The 17703-nt window shown below is 51.5% G+C and overlaps 6 protein-coding genes across 6 annotated transcripts; 3 read left to right on the top strand and 3 right to left on the bottom strand.

Annotated features, from left to right (window-relative positions):
* Positions 1 to 69: 69 nt before the first annotated feature.
* ASPGLDRAFT_44603 (uncharacterized protein) lies at positions 70 to 1218 on the bottom strand. The gene is made up of 2 exons (XM_022546060.1): positions 737 to 1218; positions 70 to 664 (listed from the first exon to the last, which is right to left on the bottom strand). The coding sequence occupies exons 1-2, from the start codon at positions 1046 to 1048 to the stop codon at positions 182 to 184; spliced, it is 795 nt and encodes a 264-aa protein (XP_022403431.1). The 5' UTR covers positions 1049 to 1218; the 3' UTR covers positions 70 to 181.
* Positions 1219 to 1578: 360 nt separating this feature from the next.
* On the top strand, positions 1579 to 3933 carry ASPGLDRAFT_44605 (tubulin alpha chain). The gene is made up of 6 exons (XM_022546061.1): positions 1579 to 1817; positions 1900 to 1940; positions 2092 to 2118; positions 2194 to 2269; positions 2317 to 3271; positions 3325 to 3933. Exons 1-6 carry the CDS (start codon positions 1793 to 1795, stop codon positions 3551 to 3553), a joined length of 1353 nt encoding a protein of 450 aa, XP_022403432.1. The 5' UTR covers positions 1579 to 1792; the 3' UTR covers positions 3554 to 3933.
* Positions 3934 to 4081: 148 nt separating this feature from the next.
* Positions 4082 to 8827, top strand: ASPGLDRAFT_56307 (EF hand domain protein). Its single transcript, XM_022548187.1, has 6 exons — positions 4082 to 4333; positions 4471 to 4628; positions 4732 to 4855; positions 4918 to 5109; positions 5169 to 8437; positions 8496 to 8827. Exons 1-6 carry the CDS (start codon positions 4321 to 4323, stop codon positions 8523 to 8525), a joined length of 3786 nt encoding a protein of 1261 aa, XP_022403433.1. The 5' UTR covers positions 4082 to 4320; the 3' UTR covers positions 8526 to 8827.
* Positions 8828 to 9095: 268 nt separating this feature from the next.
* On the bottom strand, positions 9096 to 12019 carry ASPGLDRAFT_64961 (plasma-membrane proton-efflux P-type ATPase; the record flags this gene model as incomplete). Its single annotated transcript, XM_022548838.1, has 4 exons — positions 9096 to 9142; positions 9194 to 11291; positions 11344 to 11574; positions 11636 to 12019. 4 exons carry the CDS (start codon positions 12017 to 12019, stop codon positions 9096 to 9098), a joined length of 2760 nt encoding a protein of 919 aa, XP_022403434.1.
* A 1735-nt stretch (positions 12020 to 13754) lies between these two features.
* On the top strand, positions 13755 to 15680 carry ASPGLDRAFT_23900 (uncharacterized protein; the record flags this gene model as incomplete). The annotated part of the gene is made up of 9 exons (XM_022543343.1): positions 13755 to 13785; positions 13838 to 13941; positions 13996 to 14257; positions 14312 to 14342; positions 14388 to 14469; positions 14515 to 14552; positions 14601 to 15126; positions 15195 to 15423; positions 15478 to 15680. 9 exons carry the CDS (start codon positions 13755 to 13757, stop codon positions 15678 to 15680), a joined length of 1506 nt encoding a protein of 501 aa, XP_022403435.1.
* A 50-nt stretch (positions 15681 to 15730) lies between these two features.
* Positions 15731 to 17437, bottom strand: ASPGLDRAFT_121232 (origin of replication complex subunit 5 family protein; the record flags this gene model as incomplete). Its single annotated transcript, XM_022540215.1, has 2 exons — positions 15731 to 17266; positions 17351 to 17437. 2 exons carry the CDS (start codon positions 17435 to 17437, stop codon positions 15731 to 15733), a joined length of 1623 nt encoding a protein of 540 aa, XP_022403436.1.
* Between the last annotated feature and the right edge of the window lie 266 nt (positions 17438 to 17703).

Below are 17703 nucleotides of genomic sequence, written 5' to 3' on the forward strand. Positions count from 1 at the left end.
TTTTTTTTTTTTTTTTTTTTTTTGGCGATGTTGATAGAGCCATTTTGATTTTGTTTATTCCTCTACTACCCCTGTTCAAGTTTTGCTGTTTTATTTTATGTCAAATATAGCTGGTCTAAATCTTTGCTCTATTATTTGTTTATATATTGCATAGTCCAGAAATATTACTAGTAATATAGAATTACTGACCCTTTTTCTCAGCACTGCCAGCAGTACTCCCACTTCCAACGCCCTGTAGAACAACTCTTCCAAACTCCTTAACAATCCACCTCGCAACCCCTACAGCAGCAACCCCAACAATCAACCCCCAACACGCCGTCGGCACAAGAGACTTGGGGAATGCATTCCCCAAAAACGGATCCAAAATGACATCCGCAATGACCGGCGGAACATTCTCCATCAACCTCTGCTCAATCGTAAAGTAATCCGCCGCGGCATGGATACGTAGAAATAGCACGGAGTCAGAATCGCGCGATTGGGTACGACGCGAAAGATGTCTAGGCGCATGATGCGAATTCGGAACCTGCGGGACGATTTCCTTGGGATTATTCACGTCGACGGAGGCGAGGCGCGCGGAGGAATAGTGGCTAATTGACGCGAGGAGCGATGGGTCGTCGATTATCGCGTCGAGGGGGTATGTTGATAGTGTGAATGATGTTGGTTGCTATTATTATCATCAATTGTCAGCTTTCGCCCTTCCTACAGCGTAATATGACTCCGGAACAAATGTACATACGGTAGCCAACCAACAAACCCGCACTTCATACCTCTGTCCCGGATTCAGCCCCTCGAGCAGAAACCATGATTCCGTTCCATCGGGTTTCGCGGTGGAAGGAAACGAGGCGTTGAGCTTTGTTCGCAGGATGGTGTTTTCGGGGGAGAGCAGGTCTAGGCCTAGGTCGGAGAGGTCGGGGGCTATATTGGAGGAGGAGGAGAGGGGGTTGGGGGTTGGGGCGAGGAAGATGGTTTTTTCGACGTTGGCGTGGGCGGTTTGTAGGAGGAGGGTGAGGAGGGTGAGGATGGTGAGGGTGAGGAGGGATTGGAGCATGGTGTTCTGAGGTGTTGTTGAACAGTCTATGTCGTGGTCTGTCCGTACTGGTTAGCAGAAGAATGACGATGGTGATTGAGGTGAGATGTATCTCAGATCATGGTGCACTGCAGGGTCAGACACATTCCCATGGACCAGTTCATGTCCTGCGTAGTATATACACACAATTGACCCTATAAAGACATAGCAGTAACAGCATACATACCTTATCAGAAGTGATGGAAGACATGTGATATCAGTCCCGTGACATTAATCAGCGTTGACCGCCTGATGGCCGAGTCTCGTCCAGATCCCGTGACCTGATAGAAAAAAGCCAATCAGAAGCGATGCTACCCAACGCGACCCAGCGGGGTTCATTGAAAGACCCCGTACGGTAAGGTAATTACCGAGTGCCGGTATTGACAGCGCACTCGCCCACCACAACAATCAACAATCAACAACCCGCCGGAGAAGAGGACAACAAGACTCTCGCGACTTCATATCTCTCCTCTGTCAATTCTTGTGTAAGGTACGTTCTATATTCATATCCCGGTTGCTGGCAGTCCCACGAACTATTTCCTTAGCTCTTTTGCTTTTTTCGTCGGGGGTTCATTTGCTTACCCCTGAAACAAACCGTACAGATCGTCCGGAGCCTGTTTTTTTCTTTTTTGATTTTTACCACCTTTCTCTCGACCCTCATCTTCTCTCTCTGACCCTCTTCCAGCCCTTTTAGATACCTAATCTCGTCGAATTCGCACTGCCAAAATGAGAGAAGTCATTAGTTTGAACGGTGAGTCGCCTCTTCTCGATTCCTGCGTGAATGATCTTCGTGAAGATACCCCGGACGCGTTACTAATGATTCTCGTCTACAGTTGGCCAGGCTGGTTGCCAAATCGCCAACTCCTGCTGGGAGGTATGCATTGACCACTTGAAACCCCGTGGAGGATTGAACAAGATACAAGATGAGGATGGAGGAAGAGGGGGATGAAGATACAAAACAAGGAACCGGCGGGGAAGAAGGCAAGGTGGCATGTTTTGGAACGTGACTGACAGTTATTGTTTAGCTTTACTGTCTCGAGCACGGCATTCAGGTATGTGGGATGACACATGGTCCCGCTTGATTGTTGATTGAAGAGATTGTATGCTGATATCTTGATAACGAACAGCCCGATGGATACCTCACCGAGGAGCGCAAGCAGCAGGACCCCGACCACGGATTCAGCACTTTCTTCTCTGAGACTGGTACGTTGGTGCACGATACGGAAAAAAGTGCACTCTAACGAGAACAGGCCAGGGCAAATATGTCCCCCGTACCATCTACTGCGATCTCGAGCCCAATGTCGTCGATGAGGTCCGCACCGGTACTTACCGCAGCCTTTTCCACCCCGAGAACATGATCACCGGCCGTGAAGATGCCTCGAACAACTACGCCCGTGGTCACTACACCGTCGGAAAGGAGATGATTGACCAGGTCCTCGACAAGGTTCGCCGTGTTGCCGACAACTGCGCTGGTCTCCAGGGTTTCTTGGTTTTCCACTCGTTCGGTGGTGGTACTGGTTCCGGTTTCGGTGCTCTCCTCATGGAACGTCTCTCCGTCGACTACGGCAAGAAGTCTAAGCTGGAGTTCTGCGTCTACCCTGCCCCCCAGAACGCTACCTCCGTCGTGGAGCCCTACAACTCCATCCTGACCACCCACACCACCCTGGAGCACTCCGACTGCAGCTTCATGGTCGACAACGAGGCCATCTACGACATCTGCCGCCGAAACCTCGGAATTGAGCGCCCCAGCTACGAGAACCTCAACCGCCTCGTCGCTCAGGTTGTTTCCTCCATCACCGCTTCGCTCCGTTTCGATGGCTCCCTCAACGTCGACCTGAACGAGTTCCAGACCAACTTGGTCCCCTACCCCCGTATCCACTTCCCTCTGGTCGCCTACGCCCCCGTTGTCTCCGCCCACAAGGCCGCCCACGAGTCCAACTCGGTCAACGAGATCACCATGTCCTGCTTCGAGCCTAACAACCAGATGGTCAAGTGTGACCCCCGCAACGGCAAGTACATGGCTACTTGCTTGCTCTACCGTGGTGACGTTGTCCCCAAGGAGACCCACGGCGCCGTGGCTACCCTCAAGACCAAGCGCACCATCCAGTTCGTCGACTGGTGCCCGACTGGTTTCAAGATTGGTATCTGCTACCAGCCTCCCCAGCAAGTGCCCAACGGCGACCTCGCCAACCTCAACCGTGCTGTGTATGTTCGCCCTGTTCATTTCTCCTGGAAATTAAAGTTACTAACTTCACTAGTTGCATGCTGTCCAACACTACCGCCATCTCCGAGGCTTGGTCCGCTCTCGACCACAAGTTCGACCTCATGTACTCCAAGCGTGCCTTCGTTCACTGGTACGTTGGTGAGGGTATGGAGGAAGGTGAATTCTCCGAGGCCCGTGAGGACCTTGCTGCCCTGGAGCGTGACTACGAGGAGGTTGCCAGCGACTCGCTGGAGGAGGAGGGCGAGCTTGAGCCGGAATACTAGATGGAAGATTAAATCACTTGGCGGAGACTCCCGGGACCGAGGAATGGCACCGCTTGTGCCGATACTAATACCCTGGATCCTCGGGTGTTTATATTCTCTGTTCGGGTTGCTGGGGAACGGCGTTTTCACCTGCACGACTTTTGGCCTCATGCAAATAAGAAAGATTTGATTTAGCCCAGACTGTTTATTCCCTGTGTTCTTTTATTATTGTCTCATACTTGATTTTATTAATATCCCCGGAAAGCAGCGTGGTGAATTTACCGCTCGTTCATATCTTTTTTTGTTTTTCTTTCTTTCTTTTGAGTGTCTTTTGTTACAACTATAGGATGTTGTAATTAAATAAAAAAGAAATCTACGGTGTTGGGGTGTATTCAATGCTCTATTATTGTACATATTTAGTACAGAGTAGCTGTCAGTCGTTAGTAGTATGGAGTAGAGTACGTGGAGGTTGTTGACCGCCCGGCAGAACTGTCCTCCCCGGAGCCAACAGCGAAGGACCTCCCTCTTTCCACCCCCAGCACGTTCCTGGTGCTTTTCGTTGCTCCTGGTCAAGCGTTAATTGTTTGCTTGAACTGTTTGTTTATTGCAATTTGTCTTCTAATCCCCTGAGACTACCCCCTCTTCCATCCGCTGGACGGGGCGCTATCTATGCCGTAGCTTCCTAGAGCTGACGACAGCGCCTATTTCGTCACCTTACTTACAACCCCAACTATCGAGCATAACAACCCCTGTCTGAACGGAGCGCAGGTCTGCTCCTTTAAGCGACCATGGCTGAAGCAGGTGAGCTTAGCATTCCTTTCGACTGCGGATTGTCGTCACCACAAAAAGAGGAGAGGAAACCGTGTTGCTGGATCAGGACTCAGGAGAACAGGCACAATGCGGGCGGAAACTAACGGGTCTCTTTGAATTGCTTCCAGGGTCACGACAGCCCAATCTGAACCTCACGCCCGAGGAGAAACGGGTCTTTTTTCAGCTCTTTCAGGCCGCGGATACGACTAACCTGGGTGTCATCACGGGTGAAGTCGCCGTGCCGTTCTTCGAGAAGACTAGGCTTCCTCCGGAGCATCTCGGTTTGGTACGTTGCCAACTTTCTCGATTCTTTCTTGGAGTTGAACATCCGCGGTACGCGTGCATTGTTGTATATGTGAAGCTAATCGCTACTGGGTTCGGTTGTATAGATTTGGCAGATCGCAGACAGAGAGAACAGGGGTCTTCTGACCCCTTCTGGCTTTGGAGTCGTGTTGCGATTGATTGGACATGCTCAGGCTGGTCGTCCACCGACAGAGGAATTGGCGGTGCAGCGTGAGTGCAATCTACAGTCTGTTGCGACCGGGAAAGCGCTGACACCTCGTTCAACTTTCTAGCCGGACCGTTGCCTATATTCGATGGTATTGTGGTAGACAATTCCATCCCCACCGGCCGTGATGTTGGCACCACAAGTCCTCCGCCATCTGCTGGTGGCCCGATCCGTGTGCCTCCGTTGAACCCCGAGGACGTTAACAAATTCACATCTTTGTTTGACAAATCGGACGTGGCAAGGAGTGGTATTCTTCCGGGTATGTTATCAGCGCGGCATTGACTCGCTTGCACCGAAAGCTAACGGATTCTCGTACAGGCGAAACGGCCAAGCAGATCTTCGAACGCGCAAGACTACCGAACGAGATCTTGGGACGGATATGGAATCTGGCAGACACGCAACAACGAGGCGCTCTTGATGCGACCGAGTTCATTATCGCCATGCACTTTCTTACCTCCTACAGGTCGGGCATCATGAAAGGCATCCCTCAGACGCTGCCTCCAGGTCTGTACGATGCTGCCGCACGAAGAGGATCGCGGTCGTCCATGGGCTCACGGGGCTTGGACGTCCCTCCTGTGCCCGCTATTCCCAGACAGTTCACTGGACCGCAGCGCACCCAGAGTCCGCTCAGTAGACAGACGTTCCCGCAACCTCTTACAGCGCAAGGCACAGGTGGTGGTGTGGAATGGCTCGTCACTCCTCAAGAGAAAGTACACTTTGACAGTATCTTCAACACCGTCGATACCGCAAAGCTTGGGATGATCACCGGTGACCAGGCTGTCGCATTCTTCATGAACGCCCATTTGCCTGAAGATGTTCTGGCCCAGATCTGGGATCTCGCAGATATCGACGCTGATGGCCAGTTGACGAAAGATGAGTTTGCGGTTGCCATGTACCTTGTCCGACAACAGCGCACTGGACAAGAACCGTTGCCGCAGACACTCCCGCTTGCCCTGATTCCTCCCAGTATGCGTCGCCCAGGTACTGCACAGATGGCTCCCGCTGTCGCACAGGTCCCGGCTCCCGCTCCGACTCCCGGTCCCCTTCCTGCTGTTGCTGCTGCTCCTTCGCCGCGGACTGCTGCTGATGATCTCTTTGGTCTTGATTCGCCGGCTGCACCTGCGGCCCCTTCACAGATTCCTCAATCTACCGGAGGATCCAACGTCCCGTTCCCCGCTCCTGCGTCTCCGAAAGCGTCCCCTCCGGGTACGTCCACTACGTTCAAGCCCTTTGTTCCAACATCATCCTTTGGTCAGAGCTTGCAGCCGCAAATGACTGGCGGCCCGCCGCCTGTCCGGTCTCCGCCACCGCCAGCTGATGATCTCCTGGGAGACAACGACCCGGAAGAATCAAAGAAGCTGACCAACGAGACTACTGAACTCGCAAACCTGTCCAACCAGATTGGTTCGTTGGCGACTGAGATGCAGAACACTCAGACGAAGCGTACATCCGCCGAGCAGGACCTGTCTCAGAGCTCACAGCAAAAGCGCGACTTTGAGGTTCGACTTGCCCAGGCACGGACGATGTACGAGCAGGAGGTCAAAAACTACAAGGCTATAGAGGAGCGCTTGAATACCTCCAAGTCAGAGACCTCGAAGGTTCAACAGGAGTATGCGTTGATCGAGAGTAGCAGACAGGACTTGCAGAACCAATATGATCAGGTGTCTGCTGCACTCACTGCTGATCAGCAGGAAAATACAAGCTTGAAGGAAAAGATTCGTCAAGCTAATGCCATCGTCGCTCAGCTCAAGCCTGCCCTCGAAAAGGCCCGTTCTAGCGCACGTCAACAGAAGGGTCTTGTTGCTATTAACAAGAAGCAGCTTGCTACTGTGGAAGGCGAACAGGATAAGATCCGGGGTGAGATCGACGACCTCTCCAAGGACTCTGAGCGAGAGTCTGCTGCAAGCCCAGCTTCTGAAGCTGGTGCCGCCGCCGCCGCCGCCGCCGCCGCTGCTGCTATTCCCGCGGTGCCAACACCACCACCCCAGGTGTCAACCCCTGCAGAGTCCACCACAAGCCAGAACACAAACCCGTTCTTCAAGCGGACTGCGACTGGATCCAGTGGCAATGAAAGCCGTCCCATCTCGCCTGCAGTCTCGAATGACCAGCGAAGTGCGTTCGATAACCTTTTCGGGCCTTCCTTTGCACCACCTCCTGGTGCTACTCCTCCCCCGCCAGTTTCCTTCGGTGCCGAGTCTCCTTCGGTGCAACAAACCACTGCCAAGTCCCCTGTGGGATCCGGAGCTCCCACTCCCTCGGTGTCCCCTCCTGCCGTGCTGACCGAACCTCCGGCGCCGGCTGAGTCCAGGCAGATCACCCCCAGCGCCCTTCCCTTTGGTGAGCCCCAGTCGGTGACTTCTTCGACCAAGGTGTCGCCTCCGGGAAGCAACTTTGGTGGTTTCGATGCGTCTGGTTTCGCAACTCCCCCGCAAGGCAATATCTCACCCGCCCCCGTTGAACGTACTGCTTCGAAATCGCCCTTCGATGAAGCAGACACACGGTTCCCTGACATCCAGAATGCTCCCGCCCCTGGTGCCGGAGAAGGGGCAACCAAGGACCCAAGTTTTGACGAGCTCTTCGGTGGCCCTGCCCACCAACGATCTCAGTCTCAGAAGGCCAACGACTTCGATGAGGCATTTGCTGCTATGAAGCAGGGCGGTGCTGAGAAGCCCAACGGAGCTACGGGTGCGGCTCAATCTGAGTTCCCTCCCATCCATGAGTTGGACGATGACGACGACAGCACCGATACCGAAGCTCCCATGGGTTTCGATGACAACTTCACACCGGTTGCTGCGCCCCAGGGTCAAACTGGCGAGACGGCTTTCCCTCCCCCTCCCGCAATGGCAGCAGCTGCGCCTCAGCCCCCTCCCGCCGGAGCCCAGACTAGCCCGCCAACCTACGATCAATCTGTTCCTCACCAGGAGCCTGGTGACTTGCCGGCCGAGTACAATGGCCTCCTGCCAAACCGCGAGGATCCCACTCATGCAGCTGATGCGCCCCACTCGGTTGAGTCTAGCACCGGTGCACCTGTGGTTGGCGGAGAAGCCCAGCGAGACACGTCGAATAAGCCGGGTGGAACCGATTTTGACGCTGCCTTTGCTGGTCTCAACCTGGCGCCCGCAAAGGAAGCTGAAGATGACGAGGATGACTTCGAAGCAGATGACCAGAAGAACAACACAAACTTTGATTTCTCCTTCGACAACCCATCTCAACAGAGAACCGCCTCCCCAAATCCCAATACCAACGTCGCTTCCTCCGATTTCTTCAGCTTCGACAATAACGTCAACGCTCAATCTTCAGACCCATTCTCCCAGCAGCCCACCACCACCTCGCCCAGTGGCGGGACCCCTAAACCCAACTCCCATGAATGGGACGCACTCTTCGCCCCGCTCGACAATATCAACCCTGAAGCTCCAGCTCCAGCCAACGGAGGGCAACAAGCACCCATCGACCCAAAGGAGCCTGGATGGGCCCTGCAAAATGACACCGGGGAGGATGATCTGATCCTTCAGCGGTTGACTGGCATGGGTTTCCCGCGTAATGATTCCCTCGCTGCGTTGGAGAAGTTTGATTACAATCTCGACAAGGTGAGCTTCCATTGAATCCCCTCGTTAATTGATTCATAGAGCTAACATCGAGTGCTAGGCTGTGGACTTCTTAACCTCCAAGGCGTAATTATTTCTGTGATTTTTTATCTTGTTTTCCCCTTACTATTGCACATAGTTTTCTTTTGTCTCTACGCTACGTTCCCTGATAGGCCTACAATCTTTGTATCGATTTCTTTTTTGCATATCTTCGTTGTATATTCCATTGCGTTTCATTTTTCTACTCCAACCACGCTAAGGTGTGCTGCTTTGCCCTATCGTCATCTCATTCACACCGCTTCATGTAATCTAGATCTCCCAAAGGCAGGGGAGAGGCGAGAAAAGGAAAGGATAGGTGCCAGGGCAACCTAGTTTACTATCCAGTCTAGCAGGATAATTCATAATCTTCTTAATTTCTTTCCTTTTCGGATGGCAATTTGAACAAGTAGGAGCCACTATAGTACCATATCAAAAGACTAATCCGACCCGCGGTAATTCATTAGACCAATGTAATACACAAGAATGACACTGCACAGTTTAACAAATGCGACAAACAAAAGAGAACACTCGAACTGGAACGGGAAGAATCAGGTAGGATATAAAAAGTGGTCAAAACGATGGAATGGTAATATAGTCGTTAGGGTTCCAAAGAACTGCCATACTATGAATTTTTCTCATGCTGGGTCGATACTCGCTGCAACGAAACGACTACATGAGTTAGCCAGGTTTTCAAAAACAGCAGATGATCCTCAAACTTACCAAAATCTTCGAGAGAGCGTTGCTTTGCATTACCCTTAGGACTCTTGCCATGCATAATGTTGTCAAAACCCGTCGAGCCATTCAAGAGGTAGTAGAGACCGCCCATAATACAGAAGACCCCAAAGGAGAAGATCCAGACACGGATAACGGCGACGATAGACGTTTGACCACCAACGAACCATCCAAATAAGCAGAAAAATGTTGCCAGCAGGTCAACCACAAAGATCGCTGCCGCCAGCTGCCAAGAAGGAAGTGATGACCAGAATGGTCCGTTTGCACGTGTGATAAAGATCAGCCAGTTCTCGGTCAATGTGATCTCGAGGAATAGGACCTCATCGCGTCGTCCAAAGTTTTGTACGATTCCCCCGTCTTCACCAGCCATCATCATGGTGGACAACGTGATCCACGTTCCCGCGGCCAGTACGATACCGAGAAGAACGGACATGCCCCATAGCTTGGGAAGATTCCACTTGACGGGTGTCTTCGAGTAAGGAGCATTATCGTAAGCGATAGCAAGTGTCGCGATATCCGCGAAGATGGCGATGAATACCACTAGCTGGAGATTGAGACTCTCGTTTATAAACACGATCCATAGGCCCAGGAAGATCTCGAGATGGAGCGATAACGCAATCCGATAAACGACGTATGCGTACATGCGATGAAAGATCTGGCGAGAGGTCTTTAGAGCGTCAACGATAGCGGACAAACCAGGAGCTAGGAAAACGATATCGGCAGCTGAGCGGGCAGCATCCGAAGAACCCTCTACTGCGATTCCGGTGTCTGCCTTTTTCAGGGATGGAGCATCATTGACGCCGTCACCCGTCATTGCAACAAGATATCCACGCTGCTGTAGAATCTCAACGACATTGTATTTGTGCTGAGGGAAGACTTCAGCGAAGCCGTCGGCAGCCTCGACAAAGTCATAGACTTCAGATCCAGGCATAGTACCGCCGCCGCCCAGGCCAAGTCGTTCTGCGTTGTACACGTTTGTCCCGAGTCCTAGCTGGCGAGAGGTCTCTCGAGCAATGCCAACCGCGTCACCTGTCAGCATCTTAATGGACAATCCAAGAGTCTTGGCCTCATTGATGGTCTTCGCAGTATCATCACGCGGAGGGTCGGAGCATGGCATAATACCAAGGATCTCCCATTGGGAGTTGCCACGCTTGCGAGCAACTCCAAGCGATCGGAAGCCACGAAGCGCAAATTCAGCAACCTTATTCTTGTAATCGGTGTCGACTTCTTCGGCAAGTGGGTGACTTTCCTCGACCGTCCTCAAAACGAACAGTGGGGCCCCCTTCATACAGGTAATACGCTCGCCTTCAGGTGACTCGACGACAGCGGTGACCTTCTTGGAGACAGGATCAAACGGATGGAATTCGAGGACTTTGTATTGCGTGAGAACAGATTTGACATGGGGATAGTAACGAAGTGCTTTGAGGAAAGCACGGTCAATAGCATCAATGCCCTTTTTCTTCCGTGAGGCAGCCAGACAAGCAGTCAGCATAAGGTCTTCTGGTTCGACTCCGGCTACTGTGTAGGGCTCTGATAATGACAATTTATTCTTCGTCAATGTACCCGTCTTGTCTGAGCATAGAATCTCGACGCCGGCTAGGGACTCAATGGCCGAGAGTCTCTGAACGATAGCCTGTTTCTTGGCGAGATATGCAGCCCCGACAGCCATGGTGGTCGTGACAACAGCAGGAAGACCGACAGGAACACCAATGATAGTAATTCCCAAGGTGAACTCCAAGATGGTCAAGATGTTATTGGAGCGGTAGAAAGACGAGACCCAAATGATGAGAAGAGTGATTATGACGAGAACCAGGAGGACAGTTCCAATGCCGTTGAGGACATCAGTGAAGTGACCAGATCCAGATGAAGCAGCGTTGACCATTGCAGCAGCACGCCCAACAAAGGTGTGATCACCAGTGGCTGTAACAACGACCATTCCACCGCCACGCTTCACAGCAGACGATGCAAAGCAGCAGTCACCGAGTTGCTTGTCAACCGCTAAAGACTCTCCTGTGATGGAGGACTGGTCAACCTGAAGGAAGGCGTCGTCGGTGATAATTCGACCATCAGCCGAAACGATAGTACCCTGGTGCTTTTTTTTAGCAAACATTCTGGCTCATTATGGGGAGCTATTGTACCTCATCGATTTTCAAGATATCCCCTGGAACCACTTCGGACGCGTCGATTTCAATAAGGTCTCCGTTTCGAGCCACGACTGCTTTGAGAGCCAAAGTTTTCTTCAACTCTTCCACGATGGAGCCTGCCTGAAATTCCTGAAGAAAGCCCACGGATGCGTTCAGCAAAAGGAGTGCACAAATAACGCCAAAGTCGACCCAATCTTGGAGACCAAGAGCCAGTATCGCAGCAGCCTGCGTGAACGGAAATGTCAGTTGAGATGCAAAAAAAAAAGCAAGGGAGAGAGCTCCGTGCCTCCATGACAAACTGGATCGGACCAACGAAAAAGGACAAGAACTTGAGGTAATGGTTCTGCTTATCCTCCTTCAGCTTGTTGAGACCGTATTTTTTCCGACGGGTCAGGACTTCCTTGTCGTCAAGGCCCCTCAACGGATCGGTTCCAAGTAACTCTTCGGGGACCGTGCCAGTGTATCCGGGATCGTCTTGCGAGTCATCTTCGTCGTCGTGGATGCCGCGTACTGACTCCAGCTCTTCGATGAGGATGTCCATATTCTCCTCATCGTCGTTGAACGACGGCTTTGGCGTGTCGTATGTACCATTGGGGAACATTGGAGTCAAGCTCCCCTGGCGACCGTAGTCCACGTAAGAGGATGGACCTTTGTATTCGGTCGTCGGCATGGTGAGATGTCGTATGTAGGTACACGGTGAATAGTATACTGAGGTATGTATATAACCGTAGAATTGAAGCTGTAGACAGATAGAAGAAGAAGCAGAGAGGTTAGTGAAGAAAGGAGAAAGGAGGTGGAGGTGGAAGAAGAAGTAGGAGAAGAGGAAGGATAAGCAGGAAAGAGCAAGCAAGAGGAAAGAGTGAGGCTGGAAGAGTTGCTTACCGACGTCTATAGCTGTATAGTAAGCAAACAGTTGATTTCTCAATTATTATACCAAAGGAAAATGCAGACTGGATAAGAAGGTTTAAGAGAGTAAGATCAGAAGGATGATCGGGCGAAGGAAGAAAGAAAGAGCAGCAGAAAAGGCAACCGAAAGCCGTATCAAGATGTTGAGGGTATCTGTTATGTTATGACAGGTACAGCGTTACACCATATTAGACTGACATTATTACCTGTTATTACCTGTTCTGTTCTGTAAGTTACTAGGGCATTGGCCGTGCCTTCCTGATACGGAAACTGGGAGAATGTCTCCTCAGTGTCATCCCCGCGGAATTGGCCATAATTCGAATTGATTTTGGTATGATCTGGCCGAAATCTTGGGAAAGCACTCTGTCTTCTGGCGTTGATACAGTGCTCTACACCAAAACCAACCATCGATCTGACCAGCGCATCGGAAACAAGTCCGTGCATAGTTGGACTGTTTGTAGAGCTGTCGACAAGGATAGGGTCGAGCCCAGTGCTATCCTTTGAAGCGAGTGACAAAATTTATGCAGTCGATATCCTGTATCCGGGGCCAGGATCGGGACAGATCTAAATAGCAGAATGAGGGGACAGCTGAAGGTCAGCCGTCCAGTTGGTGTCAGCAGTGCCAGCACTTATGGGTTTGATCAGAGTATTTGGCATTGACCCGAGCTACCCCGGACGGCGATAACGCTAATCCACAATCGTAGATAGGATAACAACACGGGCACTGCGAGTATCAGACAATGCCAATTGACTGGCGGTTCCAATTAGGACTGAGATTACCTGTGCATCGTACCTTCGGCCCTCTGCATACCGGATTCGACTTTGAAACCATTCAGCATGCTGGTCACAGCACCCGACAGAACTATCCCATACCCTAACCATTAATCCCCAATCTTGTTTGGGACATCGTGTACGGCCTCTGTCAGGGATACCGAGTTATCAATGCCATGTTTTCTTACCTGGCGCTCTGGCGAGACCTCGTATAGAGTTTGTGTTCCCAGTATGCAGTGGTCCCATCTTTGGTGATTGCTGCAGTTAGGGCTGGCCCTTGGGTAACAACTGGAGACGGCAGTCTGGAAGAGAATGCTTGTCCCACATGGCCGAATATATATAGATTTCGTGCGGACACCACGAGCACATTCGGATCTCCGAGCCTATGGCATGTACAGAGTAGAAAAAGCAATAGACCTCGTGTATTAATCCATAGCAGCACACAGACACGTATTTGTATGCCCAACAGCTCATCTAGAAACGATTGCAGTCGAATTAACCTCAACACCGTCCAATCGTATGTGCTTACATAACCACAGCACACGACGTCATCGCAACCGAAAATGTTTCCGCCAAACATGGAGAAAGCATTCAACCGCGATTATTGGATAATGATAGATTTCGCTATTCGAAAGAATAATATTCTTAGTCTCCGTGGATAGTTTATTGCATGATCGGGTTACACAGCGTATCGAATCAGTTGTTGCCGGAGATCTGGGTCTATCACAATGAATCGGGAAATACCAGGGTTCTACTATGGTAAGTCTACTATACTGAACAACCACGAGAGTTGTTACTGATCAAACGACAGACCCCGAAAAGAAGAAATACTTCCGCATCCAAGCAAGCCACAAAGCAGCCCCGGGAGCCCAATACTCAAAAGATGCCGTGAAGCGCAAACGAATCGAGCAGGAGGTACTCTCCCCATTATCCCCAAAGATAAAATAAAAGACAACCTAACAGTAACAGAAAAACGAGCTCAAAGCCCGCCAAACTAAGAAAATCGCAAAAGAAAAGATAAAAAAAGCCTCCTTTCTGTATCATCCCCTAATCGGATGCGACAGAGAAATCGGGGCGCAAAATATCACTCACCCCGTTCGAAAAGAACATCAGGGGTTGGTGTATGCGAGCCAGATGCGGAGACGGGTGTTGCATCGGTTTGAGCCGTGGCCAGATGAGTATTCGATTAGGCATGCGTTGAGGAATAAGCGGTCTGGGGTTTTGGTTGCGGGTGCGTTTGCGCTCTCTTTACTTGGGTCTATGTGATGAAGCTGACGATGCGTAGGTGGGCAGCGTGGTGGAGAGTCATCTGTCTCGTGAGTATCACCATACGCTGTACAAGCTGAAGCTAACTGATATAGAATATGCTTCCCGGACCTCGACCAGGACCAATGGTCATATAACCGCACAATGGAGAGAGTTCTCTTCAAAGAGGCATATCGAGTACGTCCGCTTTGACCTTGTATAAAATAATACTAATAACAACAGCTCTCATCAATATCCCTAAGCCACACCGGCTATCTCCTGTACGTCCCCTCTCTCCCCGGGACGACCAACCCTAACAAACAAAACAGCACAACAATGGACAGCGGCCCAAACGGCGACTCCTTCCTCGCCCCCCGAATGCTCCCAGACCCCGACGAAGGCGGCGACTACCGCTGGCCCTCAGCTTGTACCCTCCCTTCCCATTTACCCCTTCATCCAAGAAAAGAACTAACAGTACCAGTCACCCACCCCATCCGCATCCTAACAAGCACAACCTACTGGTCCTCCGCCTCCTGCCCGACGCCAATAGGTCCAAAACCACTCTTCGCAATAGGAACCTCCGACGGTCTCCAAATTCTAACAGGGCAGGGGAGTCATTGGTCTTTATCCAAGGCGCCATTCCCTGACGATAGAGGACACTGGCGGTCACAGGTGAATGCTGTCGAGTGGCTCTCGGGTGATGTCATTGCGGCTGGATGTAGGGATTCTAGTGTGTTTTTGCATGATCTTAGGAGTGGAGGGAGTGCGGTTAGGCTATGGCATCCGGGTGCTGTTGCGGTGGGGGGTGTTAGGAGGGTTGATGAGTGGAGGGTTGTTGTGGGGAGTTATAATTCGGTATGCTCCCGATCTTGCTTTATCTTGACATTCGCAAAGGAGATGTAGAGATGCTAACTGACTAAAAGCTGCAAATGTACGACCTGCGCTATCCGCCAACTCATCAACCCAACGCGACCTCGAACCCAAATCACCGTCCCGGACACAGCAATAGCAGAAACAAAAACAAGCGCAAGCATAACCAAACCAACTACAACTCCAGAACCTCAACAAAACCCTACCTCGTCTTACCCGAGTACTCACCACCCTACACCCCCGAATACGACCTCAGCACCGAATTAGGGCTGTTGGCCAGTGGTGCGTCCCCCCACCAGGCTCCTTACTATACTAATGATGTTAACGTGGGTGCAGTATCTGACGAAGATAAAATCCAACTTTTCTCCCTACGTAGCGGTGAGTTAGTTTCGCCATATACATCGCCCGTATGCAGATATGAACACAACAGACCAATCTCCTCTGTTCGATTCGAGGACGGAGATGCCAGCGCCAAAGGCCCGCAGACACCGGGGTTATTGGTTACGGCGGGGGATAGGGTGGATGAATGGTTGTGGTAGTCTATTAAATATCTGTATATAGTTTTAATGCAATCGAAGTACATGAAAGATCAATCTAATCCACCTGCCAACCACTCCCCAACCTCAACGCCTACCTCCTTCGCCACTTCTCCGATCCAATCACCTGATACATTCACGCACCATTTATCACCCGCATCGGCTGTTGTATTCCCACTGCTCAGACTCGTTGCTCCGGATGATCCCCCGCCAACGCGGCCACTTCCGCCACTACTATCCCTTGCCCCTGCGGGCACGACTAGTCGTAGTCTTCGTAGTGTAGCCAACTCTGCGTATATCGCATCTGACACTGCTGCTGTTTTTATCGGGTTCGCGGGTGGATTGGGGTCGATGGCGTGGTAAATTGCAACCAGTCGCTCGAGTGGGAACGGGCGTGCGGTGAGGATAGTCGACGGACCTGTTACGCCAGGTGCACCACCAGGTGCGGATGTTGTAGCGGAGGAAGTAGCGAACGCAGATTCGAGTGTGGATTTTGTGATACGCGTTTTTTGGCGCTTGCCCTTGCCTGGTGTCGAGGGGTTGTTAGCTTTGTTGTCTTCTGCCTGTGCGCGGGATAGCAGCTTCAATCGGCGACGATGGTGCGCACGTTTGTTTCGTGCGGATAAGGACGAGGAGGAGAATTTCGAGAAGAAGATCGTGTCAAGACGTTGGGGGATATGCGAGGCCAGGTATGCGGATGTGAGAATCAAGGTTGCGAAGTATGGTAAGGATGGGAGAGGTGATGGTGCAGATACAGCCTTCAGCGACGGCTTTGCTATCGCACCAGCCACATGCGTAGGCTCTTCAGGAACGATATGATGTACCAGCGCGGCCTCACCCTGCTGTCGGAACAGTGATCGATTCCGAACGAGCAGCCGCGTAAAATCCCATTCTCCAGTCCCCCCAGGCGGCATCTCCCCGTTTATTATCGGTGCCACGAACTGCGGCCACAGTTTATCGCATATCGACCGGAAAACAGGGATTGAACTCGCCGTAGGCCCAACCAACGAGTCGAAAATCGTGGACACAAACTGCGGGTATACCTTAGTGACAACCTCCACCGGTAACCCGTCAACAAACGGCGAATCCGCGTTCAAAATAATCCTGGTCGCTTCATTCCGCGTATACGGCGGGAAACTGACATGCGGAATCGCGACAGCTTGCAAGAACAGCGGTCGAGGCGTAGAACTCAGAATCAACACCACACACAGCGATGGGATCACCTCCCCTAATCTCGCTAGCGCAGCCAACAATGTCTGCGGCGCTTCCCTCTGCTTATCAATGCCGTCCAGAACCAACACGAACTTCCCATCCTCGGAGGACGCTAGGATCTCCCCCAGTAGCACCGCTAGTGCGCTAACATGCTCGCACCGTCCCTTTCCGAACTTTTCCCATTCGTCCTTCCGGCCTAATGCCTCCAAAGTCGTCCATAGGATCTTGGTTAGGAGATGGCGGCCCGTGATGCACTCTGTGCTGCGGACGATGGCGTGCGGAACTTGTAGGGTGGAAACAACGGCGCGGACGATGGTGGATTTGCAGGTTGCGGATATTCCGTGGACGACTAGTGTGGATGGGCTAGCGATGTGAGGCTGTCATTGTCGTTTAAAGATGTCAGCCAAAGTGAACAGCAGTGGAGGGATAGTTTGTAGGCGGATGGTTTGTAGGTGGCTCACGCTGAGAAGACTGGCGAGCTGGCGGCTTTGGGGCTCGCGACAGGGCCATTGTTGGCTAATGGAGCGGGATATCTCTATGGGAAGCATTAAGACACGGTATACACGAGTTCAATAAGGTATATCAAGAATAATTATCGCGGTGAAGTTGGTTGGAAGAGTCGCGAAACTCGACGCGCGCGAATTGAGTCACGTGATCGCGAACCATGGCATACTCAGTCAACTACTGTCCTGGTATCTGAACTACTGTATCCTGAATGAGTTTGATGTCAAAAAAAAAAAAAAAAAAAAGAAACAATGCAATTGTAGAGTACAGCTATCCTAATGAGTGGTGTGAATCATTGGGCCATAATCAT

Source organism: Aspergillus glaucus (genome assembly GCF_001890805.1).
Source record: "Aspergillus glaucus CBS 516.65 unplaced genomic scaffold ASPGLscaffold_5, whole genome shotgun sequence".
Classification (NCBI taxonomy): domain Eukaryota; kingdom Fungi; phylum Ascomycota; class Eurotiomycetes; order Eurotiales; family Aspergillaceae; genus Aspergillus; species Aspergillus glaucus.